Source organism: Anguilla rostrata, chromosome 7, assembly GCF_018555375.3.
Source record: "Anguilla rostrata isolate EN2019 chromosome 7, ASM1855537v3, whole genome shotgun sequence".
Classification (NCBI taxonomy): domain Eukaryota; kingdom Metazoa; phylum Chordata; class Actinopteri; order Anguilliformes; family Anguillidae; genus Anguilla; species Anguilla rostrata.
In genome coordinates, this window is record NC_057939.1 from 31,558,725 (window position 1) to 31,576,413 (window position 17,689).

At 39.0% G+C, this 17,689-nt stretch overlaps 1 protein-coding gene across 6 annotated transcripts in view; it reads right to left on the reverse strand.

The window, feature by feature from the left end:
• slc38a4 (solute carrier family 38 member 4) overlaps positions 1 to 17,689 on the reverse strand; it is a 128,742-nt gene that overhangs the window by 98,055 nt on the left and 12,998 nt on the right. For 3 of the 6 annotated variants that reach the window (XR_010331012.1, XM_064341975.1, XM_064341979.1), the window contains exons 2-3: positions 2,415 to 2,613; positions 1,917 to 2,007 (exon numbers count right to left, since the gene is read on the reverse strand). Coding sequence is in view for 5 of the 6 variants with exons in the window: in XM_064341975.1 (XP_064198045.1) it covers positions 1,917 to 2,007; positions 2,415 to 2,527 (204 nt within the window). In the remaining variant the exon portion in view is untranslated. Of the gene's footprint in view, positions 1 to 1,916; positions 2,008 to 2,414; positions 2,614 to 13,757; positions 13,920 to 14,203; positions 14,282 to 17,689 lie in introns of those variants that run through there. The other 3 variants (XM_064341976.1, XM_064341977.1, XM_064341974.1) reach the window with 3 other exon arrangements.

A 17,689-nucleotide genomic window follows, 5' to 3' on the forward strand; every position in this document is an offset into this window, starting at 1 on the left:
AAGTCACTCTGGATAACAGTGTCTGCTAAATGCCTGTAATCTAATATAACAATGAATCACAGCTGCAACCGTACTTGTCTGTAGGGCCAGTGCTGCCCCCTGGTGGACAGCACCCCAATTCCCTTCATGGCACCATGCTATTTATGTAAAATATCAATTTCTTCAATCTGTATTTCAGTCATACATATAGATGAACTTGTACATTTTGTAAAATTAACTACTTGACAACCAAGCATAAATAAATCCTTTCTATTGTGTAAGTTTTCATAAGCCATTTAAAACATTCATTTAAATGATGTCTTCTTCCATGAGGAAATTTTTTTATGGTAGTCTGTAGTCTGGATGACCACATTCTCTTCAGATGGTAAGATGAAAAAACACAGGGCCAAGTTACATCAAATAATTCAGGAAACACTGGGTAGCACTGCTTTGGAATAGAACAGGTTTAATTTATGCGAGCTAAGTTAGCCAATGTTGTTTGTTGTAACTTGGCCTCATTTTGATAGAAGTACTTTCAATGGCAGGCCTAGATTTTGAAAGTTTTAATTAATAACTTATAGACAGTGCTTTGTTTGTGTGAGTCACTTGTCAGTTGTGTATGCTGAAAACATGTTTTTGTTGAGATGTAACAAACAGTACAAGAAGAAATGAGAAGTAACTGATAATTATGCAAATATAAATGTATGAGAGATATGCAATCGGCAGGAAGGAGGATAAAATGCAAAATCATCCAAGTTTGGGGCTTCATTGTATGGATGTGTGAAGTTGTTTGTGCATTCTTTCTGTTTACATGTGTTCAGAAGGTACAGATGTTAATGCTCTTAAGGGCTAGGGTTTGTGATCATTGTGGTTATTTCCGTAGGAAACCCTGAAAAGCACCAAACTCTCAATGCTGTATAGGCATGGGACATGCCCAACCAAGGCATAACTTGTTGGATGGCACACCTGCCATCCCAATTCAAAATAATTAGCAAATGGCAGAAAATCCATGTATATATTAATCAACATGTTAGGCCACCATTTACTATTGTCTGGTTGCCTTTGTTTACTGTAAACCTACTTCTTTAATAAAAATTACTAATGTATTATTTTACTTTCATGTTCATCTTCAACTAACTTCTAACTAACACATATACAATAAACAAGCTAAATTATTGGTTCAAGCCTCTTACTCCTTGTAATCTTTTATTCTGTTTCAGAGGGTAGGTGGTTAGCTATCATTTATTAAACACACGTGGGCGACATAGCTCAGGCGGTAAGAGCGGTTGTCTGGCAGTCGGAGGGTTGCTGGTTCGATCCCCCGCCCTGGGTGTGTCGAAGTGTCCCTGAGCAAGACACCTAACCCCTAATTGCTCTGGTGAATGAGAGGCATCAATTATAAAGCGCTTTGGATAAAAGCGCTATATAAATGCAGTCCATTTACACGCTAATTAATCCTGCTATGTTACAATCTAAATCAGGCATGGTATGTAGCCGTTTTGATAAGTAGCTAGACATTTATCCAGTAAGAAAAATGAGTCAGCTAGCTAGTTACCTTTGACTACTGTACATGACATAAGTGTTCCAAATAAATACAGAAACCATACTGTCCATTTGGGTAGCCAAAGTTAGATGAATGATTTCCCAGCTGGATAACTATATTTCAAAATAGGATTTGGTCCTAAAATTCTATGGAGACACTGTGATGTTTGACTTAAAAGTGGTTTGGGTAGTGGAATATGCATTGAGGTGTTGCGCAGATCAAGCAGTGCCTGGTGCTCAAAAATTTCTACACACCCCTGAATATAGACAAACTTCCTGAAAATTGCAGTGCTCAAGCAAAAAACCAATAGCTGGGTGCTGAATGACAGTTAACATCATTAATTATTTTCCACAAAATCCTTCCTTTACAATATGACATTATTAATGAAACTTACGTATTCCGCATATTCTTCAAACTTTTTCTTTTTCAGAATTCCATTCGTGAGAAATTTCTGACTCTCAGCGTCATCTTCATCACAGAATTGACTGAAACAAGGCAACAAATTAAGTATCAATATTCACAGAAAAACATTTACAATGTCTGTGTTTATAGTTGTTAATGAGATTGTGAAAGAACTTGTATGAGTGACTGGGTATTTGTGAGACACTTTAGTCTGTATTCAATTGGCATTAGTCCATCTGACTTACTTGCTCAGTGTTACTTTTTCAATCCAAACACATTGTTTGTTTAATCATTATATTTCAGTAAACGTGTTTTTGAAGAAACAGATATCACTGTCACTTAATTATAAATCAAATATATGGATAAATGCTGTTTGAATCCAAGCCTTTATGCATGTTGAACAGAGTCAGGCTCAATGGCTTCGCATTCTGTTACGAGGCCAAGGCTGGTGGAATAACACCCAGATCAACAAGCCATTCCCTGTTCTCACCTGTTGATTGTGGCCTTTTCTGAGTCGATGGGCTCAGTGAACTGTTCATCCAGGCTGTCAGTGCTGTCATCATCTGCCTGAGTGCTGACCCTCTGGAGCTCCATGTGATCCATTTCTATGTGTGTGTGTGTTTGTTGTGGGGACAATGGCTGGAATTTCTGACACCTTGTTCCTGTATTATTCCTCAGGGACAAAAGTTCTGTAAACAGAGAATAGTAAAGACTTACTATCTCATAGATTACCCTAGCTGGATAGCTGATGGTAGACACACTAAACAGGTGATTATAATGCCCTCTGGGATGCTCCACCAAAGGTGCCCAGCCTTGGGCATGTGGCTCTAAAAGACCCTATTGTCCATTCCCTCTTTACTCAAGCAGCACATTAGTTAATCACATAGAAGATAATACCTAGGGTCGACATATCTAGTTCACATTTGACATGCACTGCTGACATTAATACTGATTTACATTTGCTGAAGCAGTTTACTATCTTGTTACAGTACACAATGGCTTTGCCTAAAATATGTATTGAACTAGCAATATTCTGGTTCCTAGCCAGGCTCTGTAAGCAACATGCCATATTTCATGTTAGTTCATTTCTAATGTGAACATAACAAATATTCAGCTGCCATTTTTATTATTACTGCAGCTATCCTGGTGCATTTAACACTTCTTATAACTCTCTTTTCCTCTATCTTTAAAAGGACCGTAAGGACCCAATCTGGTATAATAACAAACTCAATGCATTTTATGTGAATTAAAGAAAATATTATGGATGCACTGATATGAACATTTCTGAACAATACTGATTATTTGAGGGAAACATCGGCCGATGCCAATACCGATTGTTTGGTGGTTCTGCTTCCATACGTTTTATGAATAATTTAAAATCTTGACATTCTAATAAACAGAGTTTAATTACACAACTTTAAAGTAATGCAAACATTTATTTTTTATGACATTTATTCACATTCATCCAACTTAAAATGCATTCTTCCAACTGAAGCGCATTCCTGAAATATCAGTGTTTCCCCTAGAATTTTTTTCAGGCCGGGTGGTACACACTGAAAAAACCCCTAAAGAGACATGGCACACAGGGTGGCATATTGATGAGGTCGAACGGTGCAGCAGGCAGTCTCCAATTTATATTTTCTTTCAAATTTCTGTTTGCTCTGTATAATCAAGACTTAAAATGATTATAAGGAAAGGACAAATTAATACACTGCACTCACTGCATAAAAATAACCAGTGTAACCTCTGCCACAATAAAGACTCCACAATTGCATGTAGAGCATATTTAACCATGTGACAAATGCACATTTGAGAGTTCAGTGGTGCAAAAACAATAGGCACTGGTCTGCAGAGATGTGGAAAAGTGATATGGTCAGATGAGTCATCCTTCACCATATTCTCACAAGTGGGGGAGTGCATGTGGCGTACACAAGTGGGTGAGTGCATGTGTGGTGTACACCAAGCCCAAATGCTTGACCCCTACAGTGAGGGGGTCCGCTGATCTGTTATGCTGTGGGGGGCATTTTCCTGGCATGGTTTGGGTCCACTGGTCCCCTTAGTGGGAAGGGTCACAGCAAATCAATACAAAGTTATTCTCAGGGATCACCTTTATCCTATGATGAAACATTTCTATCCTGATGGGGGTGGTCTCTCTTAACCCCTTAGCTCACAAGCCAAATCTTGCCAATCCTTACTTTATAACTCCAGATGTGAACACCACAGAGACTTGAAAAATGGCTTAAATGAAGCAAGCCATTTGTACAATGTACAATACTAATGCTGATTAGTATATATTCATAATTTTGGAAGAAATAAAGTGCCACAAATGCAATTGTCTAGATCTAAAATCTAAAATGAATTTGCACTTTTTTAGTTTGCAATGAAATACTGAGAGATTGCATGTATACAGAAGGTTAAACTATACATGTGCTGGATCAAAAACTTCTTGATCACAAGTTCATAAAATCTAAAGGTGGATATGTAGAACTACTATAGAAGCAAAAACTAAGCAGTGTACCCAGCGTCTCCAAATCTATCCAAAATGTCTAAATTATGCATTGCTGTAAAGCACAACATATTCAGGTATTTCACTACAAATCAACTGTTTTGACTCAAGAAACTCACTGTTGCATCATTTTCAAGTGGGAATTACAAGCTTTCAGTCAGTACAGTGGTCTAAAATATCTAGGGGTACAGAAGCATATCCAAAATCTCTCCAAAATTGAATAAAATGCTTTTTTTCCATTATAGAGCATATAAATGAACCCCTTATGAAGGTTTAAGATGAAACATTGCAATCAGATTAAAAAAATAATTCAAAAATATGTTTTGGCAATGTTCCAACTCTCACATCATCACTGTTGCATGCTTCACAAAAGCTATTACACTACTAACTAATGCTTACATTACAGTGTGAAATATCCACATAATATAACACCACTAACCTATTTAAAGACAATCAATTTCAAAAATAACATATATAACCAAAATATTTTGAGCAGTAATACTTACATAGCAATGATGAAATCTTATGTATGTTCAGTAGATGGAGACAGAGACAGAAAATGATGTCAGCTAGGTCTATCAGCAAACATATGGCTTAGCTATGCCCAGAAGTCCTCAATAATAATAGTACTCCTCAAGAAATTGCGAAAAATCTTTGACCACGTTTCGTTAGGTGCAGCGTCTTTTACTGCTACCACAGAGTAAATGCGTAAGTGAATGCAATGATAAGAAAATTTTCGGATACGCTGACCTATAAAACGTTATTCCAAAAGCAAAATTAGATATGTTATACATCGTTAGAAAGCTTATACTCTCACCTACTGAATAAATGAGAATTGTCAATCAAGCCAGACTGTACAAAAAGGGCGACAACACCGTAAACAACAAGTGTGATATTACGCACAGCTATTTTGCAAGGTACCCAGGCATCACAAATGTGCGTATATTTCCCAAACGGATTGTGCAAGACAATATATGGCCACTCAGTCTCAAAAGGGACATCTCCACGCGTAAAACCAACGGTAAGGAGCGTTTTTACTGCTGCATTGGCATATCTTAGGGCTATTGTCGGGTTTATCTTGTTGCTATGACGGAATATGATTTTTTAGTGGTGAAAGAATATTTTTTTATGAATGCCAAGATAGACAATATTGTCTATTATGTCATGGGTGGGGGGTGTAGTTGTAGATGAGACTGCAGGGACTGCAGTCTCATCTGAACAACCAGAGCGACAATGGTGGCGCTGCAAAACTCGGCGTATTCAGCATAGTTGTACGAATGAAACTAAAACAACTCGTTCGGTTTTTAACTCATACTTTGGTTGCAGTAGCACTGAATGCCTGAGTTCAGTAATCTCGGCACACTGGTGTGCCAACCACTAGGGGCTTTGTGCTAAGAGGTTAAAGGATGATAATTCGCCATCCACAGGGCACTGAATGGTTTGATAAGTACAAAAATGTTGTGAATCATATGCTATGGCCTTGGCAGTCACTACATCTCAACTAAATTGAATACTTATGGGAGATTTTGAACCGATGTGTTAGACAGCGCTCTCCACCACCATCATCAAAACACCAAATAAAGGAATATCTTTTGGAAGAATGGTGTTCCATATCCAGAGACTTGGAGAATCTATGCCAAGGAGCACTGAAGTTGTTCTGGCAGCTCATGGTGGCCCCATTTAAAAAAGGACCAGGCATCTTCTATATGCGGTATCAGATACATTCTGTTCCAGTGCGCAGTAGTTTGATCAGCTAAATCACGGAGATATGCCTGATCTACGAAGTGTTTCATAGTGCGCCTGAAAATTATAATGGGGGGTTGTTTAACGGAAAGAGAAGTACAAATACAGCCTATGGCACAGTGGTCACTATGATGTTGTGAGAAAACAGCAGATTGATATTTAGTAGGGAAATTGATAAGGATCACATCAAGTAATGTAGCAGAGTCAGGGGACTTGAAATTATACTGGTGGGAGAGGAGACTATTTGAAAGAGATTAAGGGCATCAAACTGTTGTAAAACCAAGTCTGGAGGATTAAGCATATCCCAATTCAAGTCTCCAAGAAGGACAAATTAATTGGAAATGTGGGGGGCCATGAGTTCACTTAATGCTGTAAGAGCGCAGGCAGGAGCAGCAGGAGGTCTATAATAGCCACCAACTGACAGGAAAAAATAATTAGAAAGTTCTATGCTCAAAAGAAGGAAATCAAATTGCTTTGCTATAGACACAATAACAGAGCATTGCAAATGATCTTTTACATAATTCCACCCCCTCTAGAGGATCGATCCTGACGGAAAATATGAAATCCATTATCGTGAACTTCAGTATTACTGACAGATTTTCTTAGCCACGTTTCAGATAAAACTAGTACATTGGGTTTTGACGTGTGCATCCATGCTTTCACCAAGTCAAGTTTCGGTAATAGGCTTTGAATGTTAACATGCAAAAATCCCAGAGATTTACGGCTACAGAATTCATCAAATGATAAACCAGATAATGCATGATGAGGGGCGGGGTAATCCAAACCCGGACCCAAAGTAATATGTACATTCCCAGAGATCATCAGCATGAGAATAATTTGTTCACGACAGCGAACAGTTTGAATGTCATATACATGCGAAGGTCTAACACTATCGGCCTTTTTGGATGGCGACAGCTGTCGTGTCGATAAACTGATTCATAATCAAGCATGAGCATAGCGGCGTATAATAGAAAGCCTTCCAATACAACTGCCCCAGTTACAATGTTAAAGAAAAAGTTACAGCGTCTCTAGATGAGGGGAAGCAGTCCATTGTAATCCCGGCGACGTTTGTGTTTGATTCAATCTGTCCATTACAATAGCCAAATGCAGCAACACAGGTAACAAAGTGGTAATTCATGAATAGAAGTAACAGCCAATGAGGCAATGCTGATCTCAAATGAATTAATAAATATATTTATATATATAAGTTCCAAGACTCACCCGTGGCAGTAAAAGCTTACACGGCACCGAAAATCACTTTGGTGCATAAGACACCTTGTCTGGTCTGATAGAAGGTTCAAAAAGGAACGCAATGAGTGCAGGAGACGCAATGTAAAATGAGTCCCGCATCAGGCATATCTGGAGGAAAACTTTGAGGTTCATAGCCACCGAATTCTGCCTCCGCCACGCAGGGTTACCTTATTCTGAGTTCCCTGTAGGACAGGTGTTGATAGCAGGGCCGAAACACCGGCACATCAATTTCAGGATACGGCAGCACAGGTAGCTGCCGCCCAGGACTGCATACAGTTCAATTGCGCACTGGGATCCCAGGGGGACAGATGATTATAGTAGATCCGATCGCACGCACATCCAGTGCAGGCCGGGCAGGTGGTCGCTGCCCAGGTCAGCATACAGAGCTATCCTGCTCAATTTTCCCAGTGGGTTAGATGTTGATAGTAGGGCTAGATGGCAGGCCCGTCAAATTGCTGCGCGAAGACAACCCGCAAAAATGACGACCTGGGAGCTGTCAGGTATGATTCAAGTCGTAAGGACAAAGTAGATATATTACTTTAAACTTGGTTAAAAAAGCAGTAAAAGTCGATTTTTAAAAACGGCAATAGAGAAGCCGACAGACCAGGTTTTCAACGTAATTAAAAAGGACAAGCTGCAAAAGTAAAGATTCACTCTGGGATTAACAAACAGACAGCAACTTCACACAGCTTCACACAGCTCTTGCATGCAGGCCATCTTGTTATGTAATAGCATTGTAATACTAGCTACTTATATATTCTGCTATTTACTGTTACATGTATTGGAATATATAACCATTGTTTTACAGGCAATGCAAAACCTGCATTTATTCTCAACCTGTGTTTGGTACATTGAGATTCAGTTCTCTGAACACACATCTATATGGTTTTACATATAGCAAAGCGAAAGTGCTAAACAGTACATGTTCATCAGACTGTACAAATTCACACAATGCCGTAATCCACAACCGTTTCTTAAAGGGTTACGTCACATTTTACATCCAGGTCCGCTCCGCATCACAAATCATGTCCTCAACTTGGCCCCCCCAAAATCTTGCTCTGCCTCCCAATCAAACCAGTCTACATCTGGCACTGCCTAAGGCTGTATGCGTGTACACATACTTCTCATAGTCTACATTTATATGCATTACTGTTCTCACATTCTCATAACAAAAACTTTGCAAAAAGAAATCTCATAAAAAACACGTTTTCAACGTACAAAAATGCCAAGTTACTCTCACATACAAAGCACTGTCTATAACTCATTCATTCAAACTGGCTAAATCTAGTCCTGTCATTGAAAGTATTGATATCAAAATTCACACATCAAAGTGTCAAATACCTCAAATTGTCTCATGCAAGACATTTAAACTAATGTACAAAACTGCTGGTGAATACCTACAGAAAGCATATTCCTCCAGAAAACATATGTTTATACTTGGTTGTCAAGTTCATTTCACTAAATATACAAGTTCTTGTATATTTGCTGCTTACAATAAATACTGCATGTAAAATAAATACTGTACATACATACATACAATACTTCATTATCCCCATGGAGACATTTCCCTTGCAGCGTGTAACATTCACACTTACAAACAGACATTTATACCAAGAAACATACAATCATTCACGCAACAGAAAGGTTGACCAGCTAAATACATACATACCAATACAAATTGGACATATTGATGCCTATTCAATCAATCTTGACTCTTAAAGGTGTAGCACAGTGGGTAAGGAACTAGACTTGTAACCGAAAGGTCGCAGGTTCGATTCCCGGGTAGGACACTGCCGTTGTACCGTTGAGCAAGGTACTTAACCTGCATTGCTTCAGTATATATCCAGCTGCATAAATGGATGCAATGTAAAATGCTATGTAAAATAGTTGTGTAAGTCGTTCTGGATAAGAGCGTCTGCTAACTGCCTGTAATGTAATGTAATGTAATGTTAAAAACCCACCCACACATATGTTTGGCCTTTCCATGTCCTATATGCTTATACACACAGGGCCAAGTGACTTGACACAATTTAAGTCACTGCTTTGGAATACAGCTTCTTTAATTTCCATGAGGCAACATAGCCTATATTGTTTGTAGTACAGTAACTTGACATCATTTTTATATCAATACTTTTAACAGTAGGCCTAGATTTTGCCACTTTGAATGAATGAGTTATAGACAGTGCTTTTTATGTGTGAGTAACTTGGCATTTTTGTACGTTGAAAACGTGTTTTTTATGAGATAATATTTTCCAAGAAATGATGAAAATCATCGATAACATTTTGCTGGGTCCAGTGTCTTACAGCTACCAGAGAGAGAATACGTAAGGTGGGGATGATGAGAGAAAGCATTCGGTTATGTTGAGCTATAAAACGCTATTCCAAAATAATAGACATGTTATACATCATTAGAAAGCTTATTCTGTCACCTATTGATACATGAATCAAGCCATGAATCAAGCCAGATTGTACTACAAAGGGTGACAACACCGTAAACTGCATGCGTGGTATTACGTGCAACTATTTTGGAAGGTACCATTGTGTCACAAATGAACATATATTTGACAAACGGATTGTCCAAGACAATATATGACTACTCAGTCTCAAAAGGGACATATCTATGTTTCAATGCTGTTTTGGTATATCTTAGGGTTATTGTTGAGTTTATCTTGTTGCTATGACAGAATACAATGTTTTAGTGGTGAAAGAATATTTTTATGAATGCCCAGACGGACATTATTGTCCAGTGTGTCATGGGTGGAGGGTGTAGTTGCAGATGAGACTGCAGGGAGGGGTTGCTGGGTGTGCAGACCATTCGGGGGCTAGCGCAAAGGGGTCAAGCCATGCCATTGTTTTGAATGATGGACTTGTGTCTTATAATTTTAACAGTATTGTCACAACAAATTTGATCCGGGCTGCAAAAATGATCTGGGTGAGGTAATGACATTCTAAAACAGCTGTTATATCCATTGTGACGTACTTACAAGCTTTGTTACAGCGTCCATAGCTATGCTGGACTAGGTAAAATTAACTTGATTAACTTAATTAACTAATTAACTTAAGTGGTGTAAGTAGACGTTTTAACAATGAGTTAGCTGCTCCGCTAGCCAGCGCTGCTCTACTATCAACACAATGCACACAGCACTCATATGCTGATATGCACTTATAGCTAGCCACCACTGTAGCGTTTTCAGTAATATGGGAGCATGCAGCTGAAATCCTCTATGGAATGCAGCCTCACAGCGATCTTATCTACAATCAGTAGGCAGTGTAGCGCTTCACTTCGAGGTGCTTATGCCGGCTCTTACAGATCGTTTCCAGCCAAAACTGTCATGGTTCGGTGTTTCTGTTTCTGTTTTTCCTTTCTGTGCTGCCAGATGGCGGCACTTTTTGTTTTGTATTTCTGTTCGTTCCCTCATTGGTTTCCCCTGTGTTAATTGTATTATTTTCTATTATTCAATCATTGTTTCTGTTCATGTCTCGTTATCCCATCCCTCTCTTGTTTATGTATTGAGTTCACCTGTGTCTGGTTTATTTAAGTCCTTTGTTTCCCCGACTCGGGTGCTGGTTCCTTGTGTTTCTGGTAAATGGTCTGCATTTATATAGCGCTTTTATCCAAAGCGCTTTACAATTGATGCCTCTCATTCGCCAGAGCAGTTAGGGGTTAGGGGTAAGGTGTCTTGCTCAAGGACACTTCGACATGCCCAGGGCGGGGTTTGAACCGGCAACCCTCCGGCTGCCAGACAATCGGTCTTACCTCCTGAGCTATGTCGCCCCTCGTTTCTGCCTGTGTGTTTCCGCCTGTGTACGTTTCTGCTAGTCTGTTCTACCCATGTTCTGCCTGCTTGTTTTTGCCTTCCTGTGTTCTGCCCTGTGCGAGTTCTGTCCTGTGTGTTTTTTTTTTTTTTGGATTTTGTAAGTTCCACTGTTTTCTTTTTGGAGAATTTTTGTGTTCTTGAAAGTTGCCCTGCGTGGCCTCTTTTGTTCCCTGCTTTTTGTTATTAAAGACTTTGTTTGGATTCGCCATTTTGGAGTTTGAGTTTTTCACTCTGCGTTTGGGTCCTGGTCCCGTACTTGTGACACCAAACCACTACAAAGAGAGACAACTTATTATTTACTTTTTTTTTTTTGTCAGTGACATTTTTTTCTGACGTGTATGATGGCGATTGCGACCACAACGCTATTTTTTATTATCATCATTATTATTATTATTATTATTTTCTGCTAAAAACATTTAATTCATATCCAGGGAGATAGCCAACTACTTACAAGTTAAATGACACGTGTAGCCATTTACTAATACGATCGCATTGTAGGCTGGAAAATAACCAGTAAAACCAGACCACACCCACTGATAGTATATTCAGTATAACACTGCCCTGTTAGCAGGTGCATCACATGCTTTACGCTGTGCACTGCTTGTCTGTGGTCCTGAAAATACCAATAATCACAAGCCACGTCCAGTGTGCCACACGCCATGCCATTGACTGCGCCCCTGCACCATGCAACATTGATTCTGCAAAATAGAGCCCTATGTGTTTTATGGTATTATTTGTTCAGAATGAGGAGGTAGACATGTGGACAAAATCAGGTGCATGTATGTCAAATGGGGAAGAAAAAGAAGAAGAAATCTAGAAAAAACAACAGAGGTCCTACACGCTCACTGCTGGGCCCCCTAGTAAGTATGCAAGACAACAGGGAGTGGGTATCTGAAGTAACTGTAATAACTATTTTTTAACCATCCTATGTTGAAACCAAATGAATAAGTCTTAAAATGAAGACATACATCAGAAAGAAAATCTATACTATGAATGAAACGTCAGAAATATCAAGTGAGAAGCTGTAGACTGGGCATGTGGTCTTCTAGTATAATTTAAGTTACTATGTTTCCAGTTTTGTTGAATATTTATTTCAATAGAGAACATATATTCATACACAATAATTAAACACAGCAGACTGTTCCCTTGATTTAAAAATCTCATTTTGATGAAGCATGTACTATTAAACTTTTTGTTAAAATGTTAGCATGGTCACTGGGATGGAAAGCTACCTTTAAGTGCAAGGCACTTGTGTACAACAGAACTTATTTTCATTTGAAAATTAAAATGGTCACTTGAATGTTTTACATTAAATTAGAAAAAGATCATTGAATAAATATGACTATTTTGACTTTTTGTGTTAAATCACAAATAATAATTTTGATTAAAAACTATGTCATACATTGAAAATGAACGTGCATTCAGAAATTATTCTTCCTGTCCTTTTTGCTTTTCTTTAAGTCCCAAATAACACCCAAAGAGCACTGTACAGACCACTGCATCCTGGAAAAAATTACTACAAATCCCCACAGTCTCAACCTGGTCTAAAGAGGAGAAATTATCATGTTTCTTCATAGGTTTTCACTTTGACTGGTTAATAATTTCACAGTAAAACGGTAAATCACTTTTGCATGTTTTGCACTGTGTGACTGCTTCATGATGGTCTGTCTTTCAAGATTATCTCCTTGATAGCACATCTGACAACTGTGTTTGAGTCGTATGCGACTGCTGGAAACTTGAACACAATGAGGATGAACCAGCAGAACCAGGCAGCATGTGTAACCCAGTGTATCAACACTGTCTACAGACAGAATAATAGTCTACAGTTTTACAACACCAAGGAATACTCTGTATAAGTGTTACTAAGACTCTGTATAAATTGCCAAAACCTTCATTAGCTGTGCACAAACGTATCTAACCTCCGTGAGCAATAAAACTGTTTAATTCAGTTAAACTGCATTTTTTATCTAAATGACATAAAACAATTAAACTTAATAAATAAACTAGATGTGTATTATATTTAGATGGTTTTCGTAATAAAAATATTGTGCTGTAAAGACAATACTTTGACAAAGAGACCCTAAAATCTGAAGCACAATTTACCAAACATCATGTGTATATTCTGATAGGTACTGCATGCAATCTTCCAAGAAGGTTGTAAAGCTTAAATAGTCCTGAATACAAAATATGCACAACATCCAAAAAGCCGTACAAAACTGATTTCCTGTAACAGATTTATACAGCACATTTGTTTCTCAGGAAACACAATTAGTTCAGCAACCTGCACAGGACTTTACCCTAAAACACAATATGCATGCATCAGAGTGCATGACGGCCCAAACAATCATTGTGTACAAAAATGATCAGCCAGTCATTTTTCCATTCCACACATGACAAAGTATCAGAAAAGAAGCACCCAACCCCCTGATCCAGAATGCAGTGCTCTTGATTTGCCAATGCTTCCACCTGCCCTTAAGTTAACCAATTGTTCTGAATAATAGAGAAATGGTATTACCTCCTGTGGTGGTGATGGGTGCTGAACGAGGACAGAAGTGGAAGTGATTGAGAGGGAGGGATGGCTGCTTCTTTTCCACTGACACTCTGACAGATGAGGTGGAATGGATTTTAGGTCAAGGGGGAGGGGTCAGAGGGGAGGGCAACCTCTCAGCCAATTGCAGTGTTGGCTGCCATCTACCATATCCTATTGCATTATGCAAGAAAGGAGGAGCACAGTGATTTTTGAAATTCTGCCAACAGTGCGCACACATCGCAAACGCCGTTGCATCATGGCCTGTTTGTTCTGTGCTGGACCTGGGGTCACAGGCAACAACGTCAATGCCATTGGCTGGCCCAGCCCAGGGTGACTTGGCCTGGCCCTTTTAAATGTTCCTGTGTACACCGTGTTCTGCCAATTACAACTGGCCCATGTCAGTGAGGGCTGTGACGGTAGGGGCCAATCACCTCTCTCGATGATGCTCTTCCTCCACTCAATTGTTTGTCACCAAACAAGACCAGGATACCAATGACAGCATAGACCTGCTTTAACAAGAAAGGTTGTGGCATTATGGGGACGTGCAAATTCACCTGCCACCTTATCTCAGTGCAATTCACACTTAAAAAAAACACCCTATGACTTGATCAGTTTAGAAAAAAAGAAATGGCTGAAACTAATTCCCTGCACCTAAAACAACAGTTGAACTCGGCAGCAAAAATTATATCATTCAAATAATAGAAACTGACATAAACAACCACAGTACAAGGAAATACAAATGAAACATCAAACCACAATGTGGCATTTATCAAACCACATGGTTCACTGTATGAAAAGTATCTATAAATACAAAAGTAAATCCTTGACTACCCCCAGAATACGGACAAAAAGAGATTACAATGTCAGACATGAGAAAAAGTTATTTTCAGTTATTTCCTCTAAAATAACACATTCTATTGACCATATAATTTAGGCTCCCAGTAAAACCAGCTGTCGACATTCATCTCTCTTTCACGTGTCTCCTTAAGACTGAACATCATCTAGTTCTCAGCACGCAATCACAAACCACACTTGAGAACCAGGCCGAGGTCAAAAATCCACCCGGGACATCAAAGAAAGGAACCCTACCCTCATACACGAGTGTAGAATTGCTCATCTTGGAGACAAAATACTATATCAAGCAGGCCAGTGCAATTCATATCACCTTTTAATGGATTTTATTTCCAACTGCTGTACCTTATTACATCCAACAGAAGTAAAAAATTTGGCTGAAGTGGAGACTTTTGTCTGTGGACAGTAGAGTTTCTGTCATGGTGGGAAGATTTCTGTCTAAAGCATGCTGACTTCACACTGAAATGCAGTGTTTCTGATCTGAGGCCATAGCCAATTCTCCTAAAGCTGACTGTGACAGGACAAAACATGCTCCAGAACTCCCTAATGCATAAACAATTGTTAGCTCACTATGTAGACACTACTTAGCCACCACTCAAAACATTTACGTACATCTACAAAATGGAGCATTTCTCTTTAGTGGTAAAATACTCTAATCTCAGTCCAAGAGTTTTACAAGACATTAAGAAAGTGAGAGCCACATTATTATAGCATTATTTTGCATAAACCCAACCAACAACCAGACTGTCTCTGATACCAGACCAGAAAGACACTATAAGTGAACAAACCACTGAAAAGTTATTCAAATATTACCCTTCAACTCAAAGATCTGAATTTAATATAACTCACAAAATCTGAGCCACAGATTAGTAGCAAATATACACTTTTTCATTCCAGCAAATGTCAGCCGCAAAAGAAAATAATAAAAAATTTGTTCAGACATACTTGCATGGAAGCTTGACTGCCTTGGAGAGTAAGACCAAGTGTGGTGACTTGGCTGGAAAATGCAGGAGACCGTTGTTGTAGCAGAGGAAATATAAAAACAACCAGCTGCCACATAGCAACTGTGGCTTGGATTGCGAGACTAGCTGTGATGTTTAAGCTAGTCTGATACATGTTAAATAAAGCTTGCCTGGATAGCCAAACCTGTGGGAAAAATTTGTGAGGTGCTCTTGGGTACACAGGAGAGGGAATGTCCCAGAATATAGACTGTTTTGCAACCATGTCCCACAGAAGTGAGACATTCCACATGCCTCTGCTCTCACAGCCATTTCCCATAGATCTGTTGCATCCACGATGTTTTTGGTACAAATGTGGCATGCCATGTTTGGTCAGTGTGGCTGCGGCGTCAGCATGGAAGGTCCAACCGTGTCTGGGGTGATTGTAGCAGGAAGGTGAACCCTGAGTAGCACATTCCTTTCTGTCTCTGCATGTGATCTCACTCCTGGATCATCAATGAGCAAACATTTCTACCAAGTGACACTTGTGTGTGCTCATCCTGCACATGCAGACCACCCATTTGCTCTGCAGGTGGAACCATGATGTTACGGCTTCTGCTTTCAAATTACTGACCAGTCACAGAATTCATGGCCCGGCAACAAGTTATGACACACAGATTTTATAAATGAGTAAGACTGTATTCAACAAAATTGTATTCAATAATACAAAATATCTTTGTTCTGACTAATTTCCAACCTGTGAGCCCAGGTTAATCCATGTGACACTGTGCATTATACAACTCTCCAAATTTCACCCTCCAAAGAAGGTATGTATGGAGATGGGATTTCAGCTGTTAAATTCACTGCCTGTTAAAAAGCAAACAATTGTGTAAAAATCTACTGGATGGTTGAAAAGAATGAAACGTCACCCACTGGAAAAAAATAGGTGACATTCAATTGTCTCACCAATCCTATGCAAAAACAAGAAGTTGTAATTATTTTGGTTGCCGCTGTGCATTAACTCCTAACTACAGCTAAGCTACAGTGAGCTCCATAGCACAAATACACATTTTTTTCTTTATTTGGCTCTGTACTCCTCAATATTAGATTTGTAATCAAGCAATGCACACACAGTTAAAGTGCAGATTCTCAGATTTTATTAAAGGGATTTTAAAAAATATATTTTGGTTTCAACATGTAGAAATTACAGCACTTTTTACACATAGTCCCCCCATTTCTGTAACGGTGAAACATAAAGATGCATAAAGATCTGAAAGAATAAGATATTCTGCACTTTTACCATGTATGAATTGTTTAATCCCAAATCTAAAATTGTGGAGTGCAGAGCCAAATCAAGAAAAAATATGTCTTTGTCCCAAACATTATGAAGCTCTCCATAGATAGATATGCTAGCAATCTAGTAGCAATTTCATTTAAATATATAACTGACAGCAGTAATTAATGGGGTCCAAGCAACATGCGGCAATTATGAATTTTTAAGCATATATATATACTGGAGCAATGCAGGTTAAGTACCTTGCTCAAGAGTACAATGGCAGTGTCCTACCAGGAAATCGAACCTGCGACCTTTAGGTTACAAGACCGACTCCTTAGCCATTATACTACATTTTCAGTGGGTCAAAAGTTTACATACAATTTGCTAGTATTTGTTGGCATTGCCTTTTAATTTCTTAGCTTCAATCAAATGCTTGGGGTAGCCTTCCACAAGCTTCTCACGATACTTTGCCGGAATTTTTATCCATTCCTCCTGACAGAACTGGTGTAACTCAGTCAGGTTTGTGGGCCTCCTTGCTTGGACACATTTTTCAGTTCAGTCCACAAATTTTATATGGGATCCAGGTCAAGGCTTTCTGATGGCCACTCCAATACTTTCACTTTGTTGTCTTTAAGCCATTTTGTTACAACTTTGGAGGTATGCTTAGGATCACTGTCCTGCAGGAAGACCTGGTTGCAACCAAGTTTTAACTTTCTAGCTGATGTCTTGAGGTGTTGCTTCAGTATTTCCAGATAATCCTCCTTCCTCATGATGCCATCTATGATGCACCAGTCCCCTTTTCAGCAAAACACCACCACAACATGATGCTGCCACCCCCATGCTTCACAGTT